General features: G+C 39.5%; 1 protein-coding gene across 1 annotated transcript in view; it reads right to left on the reverse strand.

The window, feature by feature from the left end:
- Nucleotides 1-546: 546 nt before the first annotated feature.
- SH3GL2 (SH3 domain containing GRB2 like 2, endophilin A1) overlaps nt 547-24,997 on the reverse strand; it is a 206,596-nt gene continuing 182,145 nt past the window's right edge. Inside the window, exons 4-9 of the mRNA XM_055301444.1 lie at nt 14,667-14,810; nt 13,671-13,804; nt 11,712-11,870; nt 9,819-9,922; nt 4,253-4,383; nt 547-2,216 (exon numbers count right to left, since the gene is read on the reverse strand). Of these exons, the coding sequence (XP_055157419.1) occupies nt 2,017-2,216; nt 4,253-4,383; nt 9,819-9,922; nt 11,712-11,870; nt 13,671-13,804; nt 14,667-14,810 (872 nt within the window). The 3' untranslated portion in view covers nt 547-2,016. The remainder of the gene's footprint in view (nt 2,217-4,252; nt 4,384-9,818; nt 9,923-11,711; nt 11,871-13,670; nt 13,805-14,666; nt 14,811-24,997) is intronic.

A 24,997-nucleotide genomic window follows, 5' to 3' on the forward strand; every position in this document is an offset into this window, starting at 1 on the left:
AGATCAGAACATCTGGACTGTTAGCCTCAGAATGGAAGAACACAAAGGGTACCCAATACATAAAAAACATGTTTATTTTCTCAGAAGCTCAGGAAATACATATTCTGTAGGCATGTATCCCCACTCCCACCTCTCCACTCGCCACACACAGAGAAAAGAATGCTAGCTTTGGCCAATCTATATTTCCCTATTTCTTTCTCTTTAATCATGAAAAATAACAAAAGACTGTTTGAAATGGCATATTTTATTTGTGCCTCTGAACATTATATCCTTTTGATATCGCCACTGATTATATCTCATGTAACTTCTAGAAGACTTCCATTCCCACCTCTTTTATCCTGTCTCCCAAATCACCCTCTTCCTAGGATTACCAAGGAATTACTGGTGTCCAGGCTAGTTGCCTTCTTGCTAACAAATCTTCCCTTGGTGACAAAGAGGGACATCTGAGGTAGGAACGAGGTCTGGTTTGGCTGCATCAGAAGGCAACAGAGACTGAAATGAGATCACCAAAAAACTGACGCAAAATAAAGGTCCAGAGCCTTTGGTTCTGTCTTCAGCAATATTTATTGGAAACGGCGATGCTTCCCATGGTAAGAGGTTTATACATTAAGCGGTAAGATTTGCCTTTCACTCCACATGACCCACTACCGCAGGTGGCACGTCCGAAGCAGCACATGAAACCTCGGAAGGAATCTGTACAGCTAGATAAATAGAACTCTGCATACCTAACAAGACTTCAGAACTGATACAAAAAAAAGGAAGGAAGGAAGGAAGGAAGGAAGGAAGGAAGGAAGGAAGGAAGGAAGGAAGGAAGGAAGGAAGGAAGGAAGGAAGGAAAACAACCCCCAAAACAGAAAACCACTCATAAGCTTACACATAGCACTGTACATACAACATGAAGATGGAATAAAAGGACAGAAAGAAAAGTAATAATGACTGAGTTGGGAAAAACTTTTGCATATGCAGCCATACATCTTAAACTGCTAAGCACAAAAATTATCTTTATTTGGTCCTCATTGAGGGCAGAATCTGCATAAATGATGTTCGAAGAACACAAGGTGGAATTGGAAAGGAAAGATAGTTACTGTTACTTGGTCTATGAACTAGTGAAAAAATGGTTTCTTGTGTTTTTATCCTTGTGTCTCTGTGCCAAATGGACTCATGAAGCATGTAATTCATAAATAAATCTGAAGTGAAGGTATTTGTTCCCACTTCCCTGTACCTTCAGAAATATCCTAACTACATATGTGAATTCTCTGCAGCAGGAAATGCAAGCTTGGAAACCAGATGTTTTCCCATTTCCTCATAATGGAGAATCTCTTCTCTTCAGCCCCTCCTACCATATGCTGACTGCTAACTGTCTTACTTAGAAATATAGCGGGAGTCCCCCTCTGGTTTTATTAGCAGGGAGGGAAGAAAACTGGCTGTCCCTTAGGAAAAGGCATAAGTGGGAGGAAGAAAGGTGACTTTTTTCCAGAAAAGATTTTCAATTCACATTCAACATTTTCCTACTGATAGCATCAAGGGACCAACTCAGACCAGAAGACAAGTTGCTGGTGAGGGAGGCTTTCTTCCAAAATTCTGTGACTTGTATATTTGGGAGGGGACTATGGGAAAGCAAGACCTTTCTCCTATTGAAATGGAGAACCTGAGACCTTGAGATGGCCCCTGGGTGATAGATAATATCTTCAGTAGCATGGTTTTACTGTGATGTGGCTCATGGTCATATTCTAAGAAGCCACAGTCTCCTGAGAACCGTGTAAACAGTTCAGTGATTACTGGCTGGCCTCAGATGGTGTTTAAAAAGCACATGCCATGCCCGCCAGCCTAAGAAGATACCACCCATCACCATGACTCTTGTGGGATCACACAAGTCAACCAAAGATAACTCAGTGGGGCTTGATGACTTGGACCACTGCGGCCTGCATTTGGGATGTGTTGTAAGCAGCATTACCAAAGCAGTGGTTAAACTTAACTATCTGGGTCAAGAGGAGGTAAGCCTGCCAGCCTAACATCCTAATGGGGCAGGGCAACCAGAATCTCCACATAGTTGATGGGGAAGAAGCCTGACTGGCCATGAAGCATTCCCTCATACCAGTTCTCATCAATTTGGTTAGTGAGTGTGATGATATCACCCTCTTTAAAACCCAACTCCCCTTCATTTTCAGGTTCAAAGTCGTACAGAGCTCGGCAGCAGGGCTGATCCATTGGGGCACCTGGAAGTGAAAGCAGGAGAGAAGAATACAGAAAGACAAGGGGCATTTAACTCACAAGTCTACCACCTGCTTAACCTTTCCAGCCCGCCATCCTCCTTGCTTCCTCCCTCACTCCTCTTCCTGCTGAAGTTTCCTCTTGAGGCTAGTCCCCAGTCCACTGCATGGCATCTGCTCTTCGCGAGTCTTTGGAAGTTTTCTCAGATTCCTGGAAGTGGCTGGATATGTGCTTCCATTTCCAGTATGAATAACGGCCTCATCTATGCTGGTGACACATGCAACACAGTCCACCAAGGTTTGCCTTCCTGACAATGTCCAGAGATGGGAGACCCAGTGACTTAAGGAATTTTGATGGAATTTAGGTTACTAGAACATGGTGAGAATGCTTTTCATGTTAGCATTTTAAAATCTCTGTACATGTGAAAGAGTCAAGTTCATTACATGGACAATGCTTATTAGCAACCTCAGAATAACTGTGTGTCCTCATTTTTCAAAAGTAAAGACTCCAGCCTCTGGAAAACTGCTGTAATGTGGTGAAAACAAAACAATATAAGACACTGGGTTCGAGTTCATACTCTGGGTGACTTTATACAAGATACTTCCCTTTCAAGTTTCTTTGCCTAGCATTATAACTAATAGGATCTACACCGTAATACTATTGTGGCTATCAAGAGAAATTACGTAAAAATTATATAACTTACTCTTTGTAAACATTTGCATATATAAAGATGAGTACATGGGAGTTCTGGGACAAAAAAATAACACGCTCTGCCTTCAGTAAGATAATGAGGAATGGAATTGTATCTTAAAATTGATCTATTTTAAATGACCATCTATATTTAATAAAGCATGCATCCACATGGGCACGTAAACTCAGACAAGTACATATCGCCCCCATGTCTGATGACTTTAAATTGAAATCTGTTTTCTTTTTTTACTTTAAGAAAGCAGAAAATGACCAAGTCTCCAAAAGAAGAGTGAAATATGTGGTTGGTTTCGAAATAGGGAGAAACAAACTAATCCCAATTTACAAGATTAGTCCTTGTAGCCAGCTAACTTGCAAGAGTCACTGCTGATTATACCCTACCCTGGGCAGCTTCAAGCAGTTAGGTGAACACAAAGGGTGGAGAGTGCCAACTACCACCACAGAGCTCACGATTTTCTTTCCTGGTCTCCAGAGAGCATTTCATAAAACATTACCTACTACAAACATCAAGCAGTGGGTCACAGGGAAAATAGGAGACACTCTTATTTCTTTGAAGTCCATGCCCAGCGTAAGACAGTTTCCACTTCTTCAACCAAGCAAATTGTTAAGGTTGAAAATGTCTCAAGCACAAGCTTTTCCTTAATCTGTATTATACGGGGTAGAGAGCAATGGTGTCAACTAAAAAAACGTATTATTGGGTATGCATCAATATTATTGATATTGATAGAAAATCAATTTTAGCTTTTACTATACCAACCTCAGTTGCCAGGGTACAGTGAACTGGTTGAAGGTGGAGGAAGGAGGGAAAGCTAGCTGATGTTGATATTCAAAATATATTGTCTACAAGTACAGTCACCCATAGGCTCCAGTTACTTAAGAAATCCAGTTTGATATGTTCCTGGAGTTGCTGTCTATGGGTTATATGTGAGTGCATGTGGGCACACCCCAGGGCATTCACCCTCAAGCAGGCTGGAACACAGGGGAAACAGAAAAGAAAGATGACACTCCTGATACCTATGGTGAATTAAAACCACAAAGAGAGGTCAAAATCAATTGTGTTACTTAGAAGGTTAATGTGTGCTGATAATGGTGAGAGAAAAAGGGACATTTCTAGAGGAGAGAAGGGGGAAAAGAAGGCAAAGAAATGATCAATGGGAAAATAAGGATGGAGTGCTTTAAAAGAGCTTCTATGTGACAAAACCATCCTGTAAGAAATGTATCACTGTATAGTTCTTGTGCAGCCAGCCCGGGCTACACCTAGAATTTCTGGAAAAGTATCGACGGCATGTGCCCACAGCCTGTGTAATGGGGTCTGCAGGTCTCAGCAACTTACCTGCAGGTTTGGGTGTGCCCGTGTGGGAGAGGCCCCCGTTGGGCTGAGTACTGTCTCCAGTTGTAAACTCCAGGCTCATTCGCGGTTTAGGCTGATATTCCCTTCTAGGCTGAGATGAAGCTTGTCTTATTCTGTGTTAAAAAGACAAGGAAGGTAGGAATATGAGCATGGAGCCAATTAAGAAGCAAACAGAAAAGCAATAACATCCAGGAAAGCTCCTAATGCAAAGCCACCTTCTCTGTGTATGTCTCTACTTTCTGTGATGTCCCTCTGTGGTCAGATCCTTGCCCTCTTCATCCTGTCTCCATCCCTCACGTCTTCCTTATTTATTCAGAGCTCGCTTTGCAAATGTGCACTCTTGAACATGAAGATGCATACGACACCATTCTTGCCCTCAAGCAGCTTATAGTTGGGAGACAGAAGGTAAACTGAGGATCGTAAACCATAAACCATGGTGAATGTTGTTATGGAGACACACAGAATGCTACGGGGACATGGGGATAGAGGGGGGGAGTGGGGAGGAGTCTACCTGCCCACAGAAAGGCCTATGGATATATCATACTTAAAGGATCTATCCAACAAGAGGACTTAACAATCCTCAATATATATGCCCCGAATGTGGGAGCTGCCAAATACTTAAACGAATTATTAACCAAAGTAAAGAAATACTTAGATAATAATACACTTATACTTGGTGACTTCAATCTAGCTCTCTCTACCCTTGATAGGTCTTCTAAACACAACATCTCCAAAGAAACGAGAGCTTTAAATGATACACTGGACCAGATAGATTTCACAGATATCTACAGAACTTTACATCCAAACTCAACTGAATACACATTCTTCTCAAGTGCACATGGAACTTTTTCCAGAATAGACCACATACTGGGTCACAAATCGGGTCTGAACCGATACCAAAAGATTGGGATCGTCCCCTGCATATTCTCAGACCATAACGCCTTGAAATTAGAACTCAATCACAAGAAGAAGTTTGGAAGGACCTCAAACACGTGGAGGTTAAGGACCATCCTGCTAAAAGATAAAAGGGTCAACCAGGAAATTAAGGAAGAATTAAAAAGATTCATGGAAACTAATGAGAATGAAGATACAACTGTTCAAAATCTTTGGGATGCAGCAAAAGCAGTCCTGAGGGGGAAATACATCGCAATACAAGCATCCATTCAAAAACTGGAAAGAACTCAAATACAAAAGCTAACCTTACACATAAAGGAGCTAGAGAAGAAGCAGCAAATTGACCCGACGCCCAGCAGAAGAAGAGAGTTAATTAAAATTCGAGCAGAACTCAACGAAATTGAGACCAGAAGAACTGTGGAACAGATCAATAGAACCAGGAGTTGGTTCTTTGAAAGAATTAATAAGATAGATAAACCATTAGCCAACCTTATTAAAAAGAAGAGAGAGAAGACTCAAATTAATAAAATCATGAATGAGAAAGGAGAGATCACTACCAACACCAAGGAAATACAAACGATTTTAAAAACATATTATGAACAGCTCTACGCCAATAAATTAGGCAATCTAGAAGAAATGGACGCATTCCTGGAAAGCCACAAACTACCAAAACTGGAGCAGGAAGAAATAGAAAACCTGAACAGGCCAATAACCAGGGAGGAAATTGAAGCAGTCATCAAAAACCTCCCAAGACACAAGAGTCCAGGGCCAGATGGCTTCCCAGGGGAATTCTATCAAACGTTTAAAGAAGAAATCATACCTATTCTACTAAAGCTGTTTGGAAAGATAGAAAGAGATGGAGTACTTCCAAACTCATTCTATGAGGCCAGCATCACCTTAATTCCAAAACCAGACAAAGACCCCACCAAAAAGGAGAATTACAGACCAATATCCCTGATGAACATGGATGCAAAAATTCTCAACAAGATACTAGCCAATAGGATCCAACAACACATTAAGAAAATTATTCACCATGACCAAGTAGGATTTATCCCCGGGATGCAAGGCTGGTTCAACACTCGTAAAACAATCAATGTGATTCATCATATCAGCAAGAGAAAAACCAAGAACCATATGATCCTCTCATTAGATGCAGAGAAAGCATTTGACAAAATACAGCATCCATTCCTGATTAAAACTCTTCAGAGTGTAGGGATAGAGGGAACTTTCCTCGATATCTTAAAAGCCATCTACGAAAAGCCCACAGCAAATATCATTCTCAATGGGGAAGCACTGGGAGCCTTTCCCCTAAGATCAGGAACCAGACAGGGATGTCCACTCTCACCACTGCTATTCAACATAGTATTGGAAGTCCTAGCCTCAGCAATCAGACAACAAAAAGACATTAAAGGCATTCGAATTGGCAAAGAAGAAGTCAAACTCTCCCTCTTCGCCGATGACATGATACTCTACATAGAAAACCCAAAAGCCTCCACCCCAAGATTGCTAGAACTCATACAGCAATTTGGTAGCGTGGCAGGATACAAAATCAATGCCCAGAAATCAATGGCATTCCTATACACTAACAATGAGACTGAAGAAAGAGAAATTAAGGAGTCAATCCCATTTACAATTGCACCCAAAAGCATAAGATACCTAGGAATAAACCTAACCAAAGAGGTAAAGGATCTATACCCTAAAAACTATAGAACACTTCTGAAAGAAATTGAGGAAGACACAAAGAGATGGAAAAATATTCCATGCTCATGGATTGGCAGAATTAATATTGTGAAAATGTCAATGCTACCCAGGGCAATTTACACGTTCAATGCAATCCCTATCAAAATACCATGGACTTTTTTCAGAGACTTAGAACAAATTATTTTAAGATTTGTGTGGAATCAGAAAAGACCCCGAATAGCCAGGGGAATTTTAAAAAAGAAAACCATAGCTGGGGGCATCACAATGCCAGATTTCAGGTTGTACTACAAAGCTGTGGTCATCAAGACAGTGTGGTACTGGCACAAAAACAGACACATAGACCAATGGAACAGAATAGAGAATCCAGAAATGGACCCTGAACTTTATGGTCAACTAATATTCGACAAAGGAGGAAAGACGATCCACTGGAAGAAAGACAGTCTCTTCAATAAATGGTGCTGGGAAAATTGGTCATCCACATGCAGAAGAATGAAACTAGACCACTCTCTTGCACCATACACAAAGATAAACTCAAAATGGATGAAAGATTTAAATGTGAGACAAGACTCCATCAAAATCCTAGAGGAGAACACAGGCAACACCCTTTTTGAACTTGGCCACAGTAACTTCTTGCAAGATACATCCACGAAAACAAAAGAAACAAAAGCAAAAATGAACTATTGGGACTTCATCAAGATAAGAAGCTTTTGCACAGCAAAGGATACAGTCAACAAAACTCAAAGACAACCTACAGAATGGGAGAAGATATTTGCAAATAACATATCAGATAAAGGGCTAGTTTCCAAAATCTATAAAGAACTTATTAAACTCAGCACCAAAGAAACAAACAATCCAATCATGAAATGGGCAAAAGACATGAAGAGAAATCTCACAGAGGAAGACATAGACATGGCCAACATGCACATGAGAAAATGCTCTGCATCACTTGCCATCAGGGAAATACAAATCAAAACCACAATGAGATACCACCTCACACCAGTGAGAATGGGGAAAATTAACAAGGCAGGAAACAACAAATGTTGGAGAGGATGCGGAGAAAAGGGAACCCTCTTACACTGTTGGTGGGAATGTGAACTGGTGCAGCCACTCTGGAAAACTGTGTGGAGGTTCCTCAAAGAATTAAAAATAGACCTGCCCTACGACCCAGCAATTGCACTGTTAGGGATTTACCCCGAAGATTCAGATGCAATGAAACGCCGGGGCACCTGCACCCCGATGTTTCTAGCAGCCATGTCCACAATAGCCAAACTGTGGAAGGAGCCTCGGTGCCCATCGAAAGATGAATGGATAAAGAAGATGTGGTTTATGTATACAATGGAATATTACTCAGCCATTAGAAACAACAAATACCCACCATTTGCTTCAACGTGGATGGAACTGGAGGGTATTATGCTGAGTGAAGTAAGTCAATCGGAGAAGGACAAACAGTGTATGTTCTCACTTATTTGGGGAATATGAATAATAGTGAAGGGGAATATAAGGGAAGGGAGAAGAAATGTGTGGGAGATATCAGAAAGGGACACAGAACATAAAGACTTCTAACTCTGGGAAATGAACTAGGGGTGGTGGAAGGGGAGGAGGGCGGGGGGTGGGGGTGAATGGGTGACGGGCACGGAGGGGGACACTTGACGGGATGAGCACTGGGTGTTATTCTGTATGTTGGTAAATTGAGCCCCAATAAAAATTAATTTATAAAAAAAAATAAAAAAAATAAAAAAAAAATAAAAAGAAAGAAAACCTGAGAACAAAAAAAAAAAAAAAAAAAAAAAAGAAAGGCCTATGGAGAGGGAGAAAAGACAGCTTATAGTCATTTCCAGATGAACAGTCCTTTCCAGAAGAAAGAGTTTAATAGCTTGAGAAGGTCTGGAAGGAGGAAATACCATGTGTCCTGAGAACAGTGAGCGGTTTAAGATGCAAGAAATTGGAAAGAAATGAGGGAAGACAGGAGGAAAGTGGAAAGGTATGGCCAACTAATGTACTCCACGCACCCCAACTACCATTCACAGTCTCATGTTCATGAAGTAGAGTGTCCAGCAGATTTGCAAGGATGGGGAGAGGTTAAAGTATGGTGATTACAGAATGATACGGACTTTTAACATGTTTCAGGGGAAAAAGAGAAAATGGCCTTTTTTGCTCAACAGATGTCATAAAGGCAAATAATAATATATCTTTAGTATGTTGAAGTGCACGGTTTAAATCTTTCTAGAAGCTTCAGAGTGGGACACACATTCCCACAAGGGTGCATCGACCAAAGATGCACAAAGTGACATGTACTACAGTGTAGGGCCTCTGCCTACAGGTGTCAGGCAGTGGCCTGCAACTATGGGGAGGCCTAATCACAAGGAACACATCTATGCCCGGCTGCGGGGTGCTTCTGAAGAGGAGGAACAGGCATAGGAAAGCTGTCTCTCTGATGCTGGAGGACCTGCTCACCATTCAGGGAAATGGTGTGAAAAGATAACAGGCTTTCAAATAGGCTATGCTTGCCTGGCAAACCCCAGTTGTACCACTGTGTGACCTGAGGCTAGTTACTTTATCTCGCTGGGCCTTTCCACCTGTAGGTAAGGCTAATCATACTTCGTTTATAGGATTGTTAGATGACTGATGATGATAAGCCTTCAGTGCCTACAGAGAATATCCACTCAGTAAATCACATGCATTATCCTTGGTAGCATCCTAGTTTCCCAATCTGTGGCAGCCAACACACATTCCAAGTACTGACCTCTCATAAACATAAGAATAAATTCCATGGAACAAGGCAAAACAAAGCACAAGACACAATAAAATCAAAACAAACAATCCACAAGATGCCAATGTAGGGTCAGCAGGAATTTTGGCAGAAGTTTTTCTTCAAATTTGCTGTTATTTCTGTTTCTTTACCCATAATTCCAGAGGAAGAAAATGGGAATATAAAATTCAGGAACTGAAATACCTTTCTTCCAGTCTGACGGTGACTTGCTGCAGGATCTGGACGGCCTGCTTGTGGTACTCCAGCTGGGCTTGGACAAGCGCAGACAGTTGGCTCACCTGTTCGATCTGCAGGCCAATAGGGGGGGAATCACACCTTAGTTACCAGGTCACCATCCTTAGGCAACTACTACTGCCCCAGCACATATGACAGAGCTTCCCCTGATGCACAGCTCAGAGCTTGATTTTGTAGATTCCACACCAGTTAAGGATAAAAAGCATCCATATGCTTGAAAATGCCAGTACCATGAGAAGAAGCCACATTATCAGGAATCCTTCTAAAGATCACACCCCTCTCACTGAACAATCTCATTCTTGGCTACAAATTTCCAGGTAGGATTTGGCTACTTTTATTGATTTCTTATAGGAAAAAAGGGACACTGACCAAAGGAGTCTTTGCTCCCTATGCTTTCCATGCTGTCAATATATTAGTGTTGTTAATAAAAAAGTGAATATTGATTTTTCACATAAGGCAGCATGGAGGCAGTTTGGTAGCATGGAAAATCTTTTGTCCCCACTCAGCCTCATCTGTAATGTAAAGGGGTTCGGTCAAGTGACATACTGGGTTCATTTCAGTTCTAGTCTTCTAGGCATCCTTAGTTACTCTTCATTTTGTGTCTTAGGTTGTTATCTCACTGAATATTGTCCTCCACGTCGGCAAAGGCAATGCTGTCCCATGAGTTTTGGGGGTGGAATGGGGCCCTATTTGTAGGCAAGGAGCACTGTGATTCAGGTCACCTCTGGTGCCTATAGCATTCCTCTTCAGTAGGTAGGTGGGATACCAGTTGTTCTACCTAAACACAAACCTACAGTCTCTAGGTGGTGGGAAAGTCCAGATATACCCAACAGATCTTCCCTGTCAGTGCAAAGCAGTTAAGTGATAAGCACATAAAGGCTCTGTAAACACCTTGGAAGAAGGTGGTCATCAACTGATAGGGCCAGAGGTGGGACTGAGCAAGAACTTCAAAACCAGTTAGCAGACTTTATTACATGAGTGGTCAGAAGTCCTCATGACTATGATGCTGAAAGAACTCAAAAGAATATAACTTCTAAAGCCACAAATGATAATTTAGCATACTAGAGGGGGTGCCTGGGTGGCTCAGTCAGTTAAGCATCGGACTCTTGATTTTGGCTCAGGTCATAAACTCAGGGTCATGAGATCGAGCCTCATGCTGGACTCCACACTGGGCATGGAGCCTGCTTAAGTTTCTCTCTCTGTCTTTCTCCCTCTGCCCCTCTGTCCTCCCTAAAATTAATAATAATAATAATGTACTGGAAATGTACAAGCAGCTTTTAAACTACATTATCTATGCCCAAATACAGTACTTATGCTATAATTATCAATCTCAGTTGAAATTAGTTTTTGAAAGTATCACCTTTACTTCAAAATATAGAACACCAAAAAAAAAATAAAAAAAATAAAAAAATATAGAACACCTTAACCTACACTGAACCCTCAATTCTAAATGTATTTTAGGTGATATTCTTTTATAATCTGAAATCAGTCTGACCTATATTTTGACAAAGTACTTTAAGCAACTGAACTTTTATATGGATCACCAGAAACATTCTTCATCTTCTGACTATTGGTAATTCTTTAAGATCATTAGTAGAGAAATATTTAATTAAATCAAACCATGGAAACGCAGGGGAAAAAAACGTACCACTTCTTGATCTACTTTAGAATTTCATTTTATTTTATTTATTTATTTATTTTTGAATTTCATTTTATTTTAAAGAAATAACTATCTACCAAAGTTCTCACAATAAGATATGAACATTTTAAATTACATAATCCTTTAATATAATCTTGGGCCTCAATGGCAAGATTAAATTCGAAACCACAGAAGTCACTCACATCCATCTCCAAGAGATTGAACATGCTTGACTCAGCAATTTCTTTAGATTCATCAAATTTCTCCAGAGCCTGACGGAGCTCTTCATCTGGAATCTTGCCTTGTCGTTTCTTCTTATAATCAAAGTCCAGGCGTCGACCCTCCAACTTCTTTAGATGATGCTAAAAAAGTCAAGGGCAGGAATATGCTTTAAAAGCGTTCATGGAAGAGGCTTATTTATAGCTCACTTTTCCATCATGCCTATTAGCTTCCAAAATAAGACAGGCTAAGTTCTAAAATATCACATCACCAGAAAATAAATAAACCTGCATCAGTGAGGCAAATGCTTCCAAAGACTAACTGTGGAGAAGCATCTTTAAAAATAATTAAAAGCACCCCTCCCCCCCCAAAAAAAAGAAAATAAAAGCAAGAAAGAAATTGTGGGAATTACCAGTGCCCTTTATTTTCTACCCTTGCTGGGCCAAACACAAACTAGAACATGTCTTTCCATCCCGTGACAGAAGCTGGGAATGTATGCATATGGCTACCCACGTTTGGAAAACACTGCTACAGAGAACCCACAAATTCCCATCTTCAAAAGAAATTATGTCTCAGGAGAAGGTAGGGGAAAAATTCTTTCCTTAAAAAAGAGGTGGGAAAGACTGGCATTCTTGCTTTTTGAGTCCTAGACACTAACACTGGAAAGTATTATTTTTGAGGAAACTAGTCTGTGAGAATTACCTAAGTTGCTTATCAGAAATACGGATTACTGATCACCTATACTGAAATGTCCAGGGCCAGGGTCTAGGAATCTCTATCTTAACACTTACCCTTATTGACTAATGCAGCTTTCAGGGAATCACTGATAAGGTTAAGTCTCTCAGTGGGTAGATGATGGAACTTGGAAAAGTGTAACTCAGAAGGGACACTTATACAGGATCTAATACCTCACAGTGGTCTTCAGTCCCTCCTTGTATACTCCTCACCGCCTGGCCACACAGCCTCTCTGTCCAAAACCTCTAGCCACAAAGCAGGAAAGTCGTTTCCCAAAGCTACAAATTATCTTATTACTAAGGGCTGCAGTATTCCATTACTAAAGAATGGGAGAAAACATTAGATTTCCCCAATCTTGGGTGTGTATGGAAAGAAATGAAAACAGAGTTGGGAGTGGTGAAGAAATGAAAAGGAAAAGAGGAAGAAAAGTATCCTAGACCTTCCCTCTCACTGTACACTCTGCCTCCTATCCATGTCTTGACCCAAGTTAAATGTTTGTTCCTTTGGATGGGATAGTCTTGTAACACATCTGAATTTGCAGTCAGCTGTAGTGTAGAGTATTCAAGCCAGGGTTAATATTGCAGATTTACAGTGAGTCTGTCACTTCAATCTTGAGCAAGGGATAGGGTGGAGACTCATACTAGAATAAAGAGATCTAGGGGATCTCTAGGAGATCTTGTTGAAGGAATGAATGAGAAAACATTACACACCTAGTTGGAGATAAAGCCAGCTGAACTTTATTTGGAACAGCTCTACATGTTTTAGAAAAAGAATAGTTGGTTATTCTTATTCAGTCCTAACAATTATTATAAAAATATAAAAACATATGTTTATAGAGTGATAGTATAACTATTTATCTAAGCTAACAACTGAAACAGCTAGCATTTCAGAGGGTGAAATCAGCCCTGAAAGCCATAATTAATAAAATTGCACAGTATCAGGGAAAGATACTATTTTTATGGAGAAAAAAAAGCTTGATAACCTGAAACTGAATGTAGAGAGGTCAAATGTAATAGTATTCATAAGAGGCACAGTCATAATAGTGGGGCAAAAGTATTGCATTTCTGGTTTCTCTCAATTTATCTTGTTGGTTGTTTTGCAATTCAAACCTCATTGCACAAGATAAGCTTAAGAAAATATTTTCTGAGGGAAAAATGGCACCTCCATCTGTACAAACCACTGACTTCCCAAAGGACCAGTGCAAATACCTGAATTTCTCTCAAATCTTTGTCATGAAGGTTCTGAAGGGGGTCAATGAAGTTCTGCTTCACTTCCATGTCCAGAGAGTCTTTCACCTCTGAGAGCTCTCGCATGGCCTCCCCCACCTCACCAAGTGCTGGGCCTGGAAGGGAAGAATGAGTCTCTTGCATGTTAAAGCACAAAGGTTAAATGTATTTGCAGTTCTAGGGCCACCACAAGTGAGAATCTGGGGACTACTGCTGGTCTTGTGAAGAACAGCCAAGAGGACAGGTGATATAGAATGCCTTCCAGAAAACAGTGTATTTTCCACTGAAGACAGTTCATATAGTATAACTACCAGGGGAATGGTATCCCTTATTAAGCAACTGAACATAAATTTTCCTTTAAAAGGCAATTGGGGAAGCTCCCTGTCCTCCCTTGCCAGTACTGGTTTTCCCTAATAGGAAATGTGTTTAAGGCCAATGCATTTGTAGAAGCAAATACCAGTATTCAAACAGGAAGGATGGTCATTATCTGAGACCTCTCATCACGAAGGAGTAAAAACAAAGGTCTTTAGTATGGTGACTGAGTGTCGGAGGAGAGAGGACTGAAGGAATGCACTGGCGGCAGGAGAACTGGGGATCATACACACAAAGGCAGAGATCTAAGAGAAAGCTCATGGGACAGGGCGTCACATCACCCTGACTGTTTGTTCCCTCTGCCCCAACACTTAATTAGGCCAGACACACTGCACAGTAAGTTTCCAGGCATCTGGAAATGTCCACCGGCTACCATAAAGACTGGTATTGCATCAGGGGAAAAGAAAAGAAACAAAATTCCTATGACAAATCATACTAAAAATGATGAAATGACTCTGAAGATAAATTTTTGGCCCATGTATCTAAAACATTAAAATTGAGAATCAAAATATAAAACAGTTTGAGTAATCTCCTGTGGAGTGTCTCACTGGCATGAAATCTCTATGGACAAATGAAAGAACTGAAGTGTGAGAAAGCACTCATTACCAAAGTTGCAATCATCTCCAAGCTCTCTTCCGAACTTGAGCATGGCCTCTGCCAACAGCGCTTCTGCCTGCGGATAGCCTGGTCCTTTCTCCTGGCCGCGGATTTTCGACATGGTGTTGATCATGCTGAGTTTAGCTCTGGAAGCTGGAGGCAAAGAGAGTGAACACTTTCACAGCAGGCAATGCAAGACAGTAGAGACAGAGCTAGATGGAGAGTCGGGTTCTAGCCAGTTTATAAACCAGCTCAGGAAGGGATAATTACATCTTCACCTTCCTAGCTTCAATGTCTTCAGCTATAGGATGTGGAGGTTGGTCTCTTAAAATCACTAAACGTGCCCTTTCTCTCAATAGCTTATGAGGAATTAAGAGAAAAGGCAAAGCTCCCCTGGCAGGAGATCCTACCCTCCCGTGCTCTTCCCCATCTTCCTGTGTACCTTTTTGGTTCTCTCTTTACTGCGGTGGCCCTAGCATTACCTCTGTGGAAAGCATTTGGAGAACTACTGCATTACGTATTCCCCACGTCTTAGGATTCCAGTTTTATATTTCAATTCTAGGAATTCTATGGACAGAAGTGGAACTTGTTAATTCTTGCAATGTGAGCCCTATGGCAAGTTTCACTTGCACTCCTATTATCAAAATCACTGCTCAACTGAGATTCTGATGGTAAACAGACCCCCGAAGAACAGAAATACTGTGTTCATTAAAAAGGCTTAGTCACTTTTTAGCACATAATGGCTTCTGAGAATTAATTTTATCACCACAGAGACAGCACTTCAATTTCTTTTTTGCATTTGTTTTCTATTTATTTTTTTAAAAAAAGATTTTATTTATTTATTCATGAGAAACAGAGAGAGAGAGAGGGAGAGAGAGAGACGCAGGCAGAGGGAGAAGCAGGCTACACGCAGGAACCATGATGTGGGATTTGATCCAAGGACTCTGGGATCACACCCTGAGCCAAAGGCAGATGCTCAATCGCTGAGCCACTCAGGCGTCTCCATTTGTTTTTTAAAAAGGAGATGTCTAGAAAGCAATTTTAGTTTTAATGGAAGAAAAGTTTTTCTAACACCATGAAGGAGATCTTCTTGGTGCTCAGATACTAGGTTTCCTCCGGTTCATTATTAGGATTGGTATTGTACATCAGCTAGGGCTGTGCCCAGGACCCCACCAGCATGGAAACCCTGACAGAATCACAGCCAAAGGCAGTTCCAGCATCCAGTGACTGATATTTTAATCTTGAACATTTGTTTCAAATAGGTTTTTTTTTTAAGTTTTAAATTCCAGTTAGTTAACTAGTGTTATATTAGTTTCAAGTATACAATATAGTGATTCAACAGTTTCCTGTAATACCTGGTGCTCATCAGAAGTGTCCTCCTTAATCCCCAACACCTACTTCACCGATCCCTCCACCTTCCTGATCCCTGCCCCTCCGGTAACCATCAGTTCTCTATAGTTAAGAATCTGTTTCTTGATTTTCCTCTTTTCCCCCCACTTTTCTCATTTGTTTCTTAAATTCCACATAGGAGTGAAAAATTATGTGGTATTTGTCTTTCTCTGACTTATTTTGCTTTGCATAATACTCTAGCTTCATACATGTCACTGCAAATGGTAAGATTTCATTCTTTTTTATGGCTCAATAATATTCTATTGCATGTATATATATATATATATATATATATATATATACACACACACACACACACACACACACACACACACACATATACACCCCTTCATTTTTCTTTTTCCCCTTATCTAGGGTTAGAGTTAGGGCCAGGGTGAGGACATGTGCCTGGTATCCTGCAGAGGGTTAGTGTTACGAGTTAGGTTAGGGGCTAGGGGTTAGGTAACCTCAATCTTAGGATTGGGGTTAAGGTTAGGATTAGGGCTAGGGTATATGCCTGGTATCCTGCAGTGCAGCGACCTCTCTAGAAAATAAAACCCCAGATATATGCTAGGGTGAAAATAAACACAGCAGCTATCGATTGAGCTGAGGCAAGGTGGGATTTCGGGGCTTAAAATGCTCTTTATATTTTGTTTTGTGTGGGGTTTTTCTTGTTGTTTCTTAAAGATTTTATTTAATTATTCATGAGAGACAGAGAGACAGAGAGACAGAGAGAGAGAGGCAGATACACAGGCAGAGAGAGAAGCAGGCTCCATGCAGGGAGTCCAATGTGGGACTCAATCCTGGGACTCCATTATCATGCCCTGGGCCAAAGACACTCAACCACTGAGCCACCCAGGTATCCCTGTTTTGTGTGTTTTTATTTTAGTTCAGTTAGTTAGCATACAGTGTTATATCAGTTTCAGATGTACAACACAGTAATTTAACATTTCCAAACATCAAAAACAGACCTTTATTTAAATTTGGGTTTCCAAGATTGAAACTGGAGATGAGGAAAGTTATCATGAGAGGACCCCTTCCAGCCCTGCTCCAGAGATATAATGAACAAGGCAGCTATGGTGCTGCCTTCAGGATGTTCACAGTGAACTAAGGATGGCAACTATTTTAAAAGCAGAGTGAAGTAGATAAACTCAGAGCTATGCTGGGGGATTATATATAGCAAGTTACAGAAGGTATAGCCCATCCCAGTCTGTGGCGTGGGGCATTGCAAAGGAGAGTTCTGGAGGGAAATGTCTTCAAGCTCAGAATCACATAGTGAGTAGCAGTTCTATGGGCTAACAGTATATGCAAAGCCTAGTGGTAACTGAAGAAATATATATATAATTCACATTTTCTTTACTCTGCTTTTTAGAGAAAAGTATATATAATACATGTTAAACCTCAAAAATTGAAAAGGCCACATGGTCACATATTTTTGAGGGAATATTATGAGAGCATATTTTCAAAGCCTTTTCTAAAATAATACCTATCAGAGATCCAAGAAATATACAGTCCCTTCCTCAGTGTGCTCACAGTATAGTGAAATATCAGATAAATAGACAGTGGCAACAAACATAAATGCAATAATAGCTAATTTGTGCAAGGTTCTGGGGGAGCACAGAAAAGAACTAAGAAAGGCACAAATAAAAGTGAATTAAGCAAACCTGAAGCAGTAAGAATTACAGAAGGAATAGAAGGAAAGAAGTTAACTAGAGACCAAAGAAATACAGAGTACTGAAAACACACATGGTGGTTAACCCCTTTCAATCTTGTTTTGGCTATTTTACACTCTAAAGACTTACTTCTTTTTACAGAAGTTGGTATTGATCTGTGCTTATATCTTGATTCTGTTAAAAGTCATCTTGTGGTAAGTAATTACCAGAAGTAATTGGAATGGCATACTATACTGTGGCTGATTTTCAATGCCATCATTTTCAATGCTGGTTAATTATAGAAAGCTTTATTCTTCAACTAATTATTTGAGAACATCTTGGATATATTCTACATTTTCATGAGAAGGGACAAGAAAACCATACCTATTAATCTATTTCTTCAAATCATCTAAAACGTCTATTAATCCACATATTATTCTTTATATAATGAAGAGGCTGGCTTTTAAATTCATTCACAAACTCATTAAATATTGATTGAGAATCTTAGATTAGTAAAACTTCTGTGCTCTTGAAAACAATCATCAGACCTCTGAATTCATCATCTTAAAGTGTAATGGAATTGTTTTTAAATGATTTTTTAAAGCTGTATTTTAAGAAACAGAATAAGCCTGGAAAATAGATATTTTAGACATTAGAATTCCTATAATTTGGTCTCTTCTCCTTCAAACTATCTTCTTTTCCTTTCTACAGCTTTACTTTTCTCAGAAATTTTTATAGTCTCTCAGGCTACACCCCTCCCTTTACTGTTCCAGCTTTGCTATCCTAACTCAATTTGTGCCCCAAGCAACCCCTCCCCTGGACCAGGAGAGCAGGGCCCTGGCATACTGATCTGTGCATATCCCAAACAGGGTTAGCATAAAGTTGTACACACAATGGATGTTTAACACATGTCCACTGAAGAAAGAATAAATGAATGAACAGATTATCTTGAAAACTAGTAGAATATCATGGCAATGGTTTCCCTAAGTAGAATCTGCTCATGTTCTCTGGCTCATGTGCCCATTAGTCTTTTGAAGCATAACAAAGAATGGGAACTAGAAAACCTTTTTTGTTGAAAAGAAAAGTTTTTTTAGGAGACAAGAGTAGATAACCCACCCTGCTTAAGGTGGGATTCCATATTAAAAACAGGCCATTAGGGCCAGCCCACATAGTGAACTGTGAGATTCCTGCACCCACCTCCCCTACTTGTCCCCCAGAGAAGTGGCAGCTAGGTTAGTTGCCCCAGGCCCCCGAAGGTAGGGGACTAGAAGATTCTTTTTTGGGGAATACAATCAATCCAGAAGAGACCTAAAGGCACTGATAGCTATAGGCACCCAATACAACAACTCCAGGCTGATCACTCTAGAAAGAATGCATTACAGTTTATAAGCCTCCACTAACCCCCACACAGTTTTACTGCCCTACACTTAAGTGGAAAAAGACAGAGACTGTCACTAGATTTTGAAAAAGGCTTATAACATGACAAAGCCAAAACTAGGCATTTTAGGAAACAGTTCAAGGACGGGAAAAGAAAACTATCATTAATGTTCTCATGTGTCTAAGACACTTTGTACATGAAATCAAAAAAGAATAACTCTTAGAAATTAAAGTATAAGTTAATTTGATGCATAAAATCAAGATTAGTACAGGAGATCTGTGGTGGCTGAATATAATGAAAAATTCCAAAAAGAAACACATAGAAGAGGAAGAAATTCTTTTTAGAAGTTGAAGAAAATTTCTCAGAACTGATGAATGTGCGTTTCCAAATTGAGAGGATCCGCTGAATGCCCAGTACAATGGATAAACAGGTCCACATGGAGGACCATTACTATGAAATTTCACTGGGAACAAAGAGAAGTTCCTAAAATCATTCAGAGAGGAAAAAACAGGTTATACACAAATATCAGGATTAGAAGGTCACTGAACATAAGAATATCATGAACAACATGTTTTCTGAATTTCCTCAGAAAACAATTGTTCAATGACTCCAATTTCTTAGAGAAAATAATATAATTCTATATTCAAATTATTAAATGAAGCATGAAGATAGAATAATGACATTTTAAAATACACAGGGAAGGTTTCTGATGATTTTTCTTCCTAAACTAAAGGGGCATTCCACCAAAATGAAGGTGTAAATCAAGAAAAGGGACAAGTATAGGATCTAAAAAAAAATGCGTTCCAATGTAACAAAAGACATAAAAATGATGACAAAAAGAGATGTCAAGATCGTCATTGTATTATCATACTCTGAGGGCAACTGTAGCTGATATTATACATCATAACCAGGTACATGTAGCACAAGAAGCCATGACTACAAGGGAGCTATATGCTCAGCATAATCCCCCATGAGATTAAGGTAGAGTTATCCACCAATATACCTTGCTTTATTATTCTCTCCTCATTGGTTTCCCCTCTAACCTACTTCCCTTGAGGTTTCCTCGAATCACTTCCCAAATCAACCACTTGTGCTCAAATCCTTGCCTCATGGATTCCTTCTGGGGGAACTCAAACTAAGACAATAACCAATCTAGAATGCAGTATAGAGATATCTCAAAGACAATAAATGCCTGACATGTTTCAATGTAATGAGAGAAAATTCATGTGCATGGCAGAAGGTTTGGGAAGAATTAATGAATGGTACACAAAAAGTGAAGAAAATGAAAAATTAAAAAATTATTAACTCCAGGAAAAACAAAAATGTACAAGAAAGGAAATATAATCATATCATTCTATATGTCTCAGCTCTGTACAAGTCTACAAGAGCATAAAACATATATGCTGAATATTAATCTAACAGAAATTATGCCATAAACATATTGGTAATGAGGGAAGGAAAGGATGTGAGAAAATGGGAAGATTAGAAAAGAGCAAACAATTCTCATCTTCCAAATTGGAAATCAAACAGAAAACACTTAAAACTAGAAAACCAAGCAGGGAGCAACATAAGCATGTTATTTCAAGATCAGAAGAAAAATCAAAGAAAGAGCCAAAAGCATCTTGAAAATGTCCCGGGAAATGGGGGAAAGAATGCAACTCCAAGGGCACTGTTGTGTTTTGTTTGTTTGTTTGTTTTGTAAAAAGCTATGTAAAATTCTTTGATTGTGTATAATATATACAAGTATTACTTCCCTTATAAAAAACCTAAATTTAAAATACTTCCCACTTCCTTCTCACTTAGGATATCTAATTTAGTGGCTGAACTGGATTAGTAATACTCATGGTATCTTAACAATCTGGGCACTGTTCTAACCTCAAGAATCTTTCAACCAAAAAGTTTTATTTGTTAATTGGTTTAAGGAGAACTGGCCAGGAAAAGAAAAGCTTATACAGGTTAAGAAGTAAAATGCCGTCAGAAAGCCATCAAAGAAAAGGTCTTGATGAATCCATACCCAGTTGATTTCTGGAAGCAAATATATTTAGTCAACTTTAAACAGCAAGAAGTAAAATTAGGATGACCATAAAAGGCTGTTTCCCAAAAAGGGGGACCCATTGTTTTGTGCTCCATAAAAAAGCTGGGGTTTTTTGGCCTCCTGTGATAACCACTGGGAAAACTCAGAAAATTCACTACTTCTAAGTCTTTGTTTTTAAATTTTTAAATTTTTAATCCAAATAAATAAGAAAGCCTTTAAGTCTTATCTTTCACAGAAATCAGCACAGTACATTAAAATAAACATTGGCTTTGGCTCAGACAAAATAGGTAAAAAATCCAGGCTCAAAATCTTGCTGGCTGTATGATCCTGAAAAATAAGCATTCATAAAGCTGTTATTTATATTCAATGATAAACAGCAAATGAGTAACTAGTACAGACACACAGCGGGCACTGGAGAAGGGGAAAGTACCCCTTTTTTTATTCCCCCTTCCATGTTTCCTTCTTCTGAGCATGAGTGCTGGAGTGCTCTACAGCCTGCTTGATTGTATGGGGAACTACATTTCCCAGAATCCCTTCCCCCCATGTTTCACACTTAGAATTAGTAGAATGTGAGGCTGTGCAAGACATGGGAGGGGAAGGGGAAGCAGTAATCATAGCATTCTGGAGGCTGTCACTGTATAGAGGAGGTAACAAACTAATGCAGAGCTACAAATGGGTTCCATTTGTAGGGCCAACAACCTTCTATTGCCTTCCATAGCTTTTGCAGCTCTACTTCAGCAGCTCTACCTGCCCACCTTTCAGATTCCTTTCTAAGTTCGTTCACCTGAGTCAGGGCTGGTCAGTGACCTTTCTCTGGTCCTTCAACTCCACTCTTTTGGCCTTTATTTACCCAGATCTTCCCATAACTGTACATGCTCTAACTCCTATAATAAATCTCTTATTCCATGATATTCACAATGACTTTACTTCCCTGATTGAACCCTGAATGATACGATCCATTATGGTCTCATATCTCAACTCAAAAAATCATGATCTCTCCTGGACAGAACCCTGGAAACAAGCCAATAAAACTGGCTGCAAATATTTCAATTCTGCAAAATTGTGTTTTTAGAATCAGACGTAAGAGAGTAACTAGGTAGGAGTTAGCTGCTAATTTTGGAAAGAACAGAAAGGAGAGCTAGTTTAACAGAGGATTAAGACAAAGACTTTGGAGACTTTCTGAGTACAAATCCTGGCTCTATTTCATGCTGGGCAATTTTGGCCCTCAGCGTCCTCATCTGTAAAATGGTACCTTCCTGCTCATTAGGTTAGGTTGATGTAAGGATTAAATAACATAATGTATGTCACAATGCTGGCACAGGATAAACTTTCAATAAATGTCAGCTATTTCTATGAGCACCAGATATGCCCAGAGGTTTGCTATGTACTTATGTTATGAATTATGTAACCTCTCTGAGTCTCAGGTTCATCCACAAAAAGTTGGAAAACATGGAGACAACTAGACATCCTTAAAACTCTTCCAAGTTCCTATATTTAAGGTGATTCTTATTAGATAGAAAACTCTGATCTCAAGGAAAGCATACCCTGGCCTTCAGACATAGGAAACTTCTGACAGTTTCCTCAAGTTACTAAAATGGAATGTTCCTCTTCTTGGAATGGCTTTCCTTCTCTCTGTCCACTTACCTAACATAACACCCCCCACTCTTTTTTTTTTTAACAGTCTTTCTCAGTCACCCTTTACCTGTACTGTCTCCTAGTATAAGTGATCCCTTCCCTCATTTTATGACTCTACTGTGCCCTGTATATACATTGTTTATATCTCATGATATTTTCTCTTTTCTGCATGACTGTTTCCTGATGCAAGTCCTACTGAATTCTAGCATATGGCCAAGCATACAGCACATGCTTAATTTTTAACTGTGGGGCAAATGTCTCTATTTAAACATTTTATTTTTTTAATTCCATTCTTTTGCATATGTTATTTGTTCTAATCCTTAGGAAAAGACTTCCCTATTCAAAGGCACCACAACCTCCTAGTGTGCTCTGAAATGGAGCTAGAGCCTGCTGATAAGATCTAATTACATGCTAACTGTGATCTGACAGGATGATTTGGGAGAGCGAGTCATGCTGATGGCAATCTGGCTGGTGTTCCCCTTACAAAGACTAGATTTTAAGATTTCTGAGGCTACCAAGACTTTTCATTTCTCTTGATTCCATTTCTTCAAGTGCATAAGGGTGGAATGCTACTTTAGTTTTTCTCTTACTAATGCTGACTCTTGGGTAGCAATTCATCTCAAAATTATGTCATGAAAAACTGATTTATATGAAAATGACAAGAAACTGATCACACAATCCCCAGGATCAGAATATGGGCTCTCTTTTTCCTGACAAAGAGCGTTCCTAGTTCCTAAGCTAAAAAGTAAGACCTAGATAAAGAGGATACAAAAGGTTAATTTAGTAAAAGTCAATAAATAGGTTATACCAGAAACAATTATGTATTCCCTAATATAGAAAAATTCTGGATTTGCACTGCCTGATTGAATTAGTATTTGCCAAAAATCTGCTTTTAAAGGCCTTTGTGATAAAATGAACGTAACAATAACAGTGGGTATTTATTAAACACCCACTGGGTGAAAGAGACTATGCTAGGGAGACACTAAGAGAAGCAAGGTGCAGCCTCTGCTCTCAATGAGCTTCTTGTCTATTTAGAGAGTCAGAGAGCACTCCACTCACTGTGACATGAGGCAGATGGGGGCCATGCTGTGAGTAAGATCCTAATGTATTCACATCACAGTGAAAAGCAGTGAATTCCATCTAGAATAGTAAGGCCAGGAAGGTTCATGAAAGGGTGACACCTGAGCTAGGTTTCCCAAAAAGGTAAGCTGTACAGGCAGGGTAGGAAAGGTCATTCTAGCCCCCTTGAGACCACAAGCAAATGCACATGAAAATGCCTGGTGTATCCGGAAACTTCAAAAAGTCTGTGGCTTAGGTGAAGAGACCACAAAGTTGGAGCCAGATGGTGAAGGGCACTTAGTTTTATGTTAAGGTGCCTGGATTTTATTTTGTAGACAATGTCTCCTGTTAAAGGTTTTTTAGATATTAGTTATTTCAGATACAGACCTTTAAAAGGGCTTTGTTTCAGATTAAATCAGGTTTGGCTTGGGAGAAAGATTCTTAACATCTATTAGGAAAAGTAGGAAATGGAAAGAGGTCTTTCCCAAAGTGGGAAGACACTAGAGGTAGGGAGACTAATTATGAGAATAATGTAGTGAATGAGTTCTAAGAAAAAAAGAAGAGAGAAAAAGAGATGAATTTTAGACTTCTTTGATGGTAGCAGGTGACTGACTAAATGTGAGGACAAAGAGAGGCAGCTGGGATGTTAGGGCAATATTTGGCTATGTTGGAATTATGGCAGCTTTAGAACCTATCAATTCTTCCAAAATTGGTACTGGGTCAACTAGATTCCATAAGGAAAAACACTGACTCTACCTCACACTATACTTAAAAATCAATTCCAGGTGGATTGCATATCTAACTATGGAAGGAAATACACTCCAACTTTTAGAAAATGAATGGTACAGGAGAATATACTCATGACCCATAGAGTATGCAAAGATTTCTTAAAGCACTTATCAATAAAGAAAAGTATTATAAATTGAACTATGTTAAAATTGTTCTTTCTTTCCAAGGAAATCATTAGAAAGTGTTAAAAGGAAACCAACAAAGTGATTTAAAGTAGGATGTATATCCAGAATATATATTTTAAAAACTTCCCATAAACCATAATGACAACGATAACCCACTTTAAAAAATGGGCAAGAGATTCAGACACTTCACAAAAGAAGATATCCAAATATCTAATAAGCATTTGAAAGGGGCTAATTTCATTTGTAATTTTGGCAGTGCAAACAAAATTGCATTGAAA

The sequence above is a fragment of the Nyctereutes procyonoides genome, unplaced genomic scaffold, assembly GCF_905146905.1.
Source record: "Nyctereutes procyonoides isolate TBG_1078 unplaced genomic scaffold, NYPRO_anot_genome, whole genome shotgun sequence".
Taxonomy (NCBI): domain Eukaryota; kingdom Metazoa; phylum Chordata; class Mammalia; order Carnivora; family Canidae; genus Nyctereutes; species Nyctereutes procyonoides.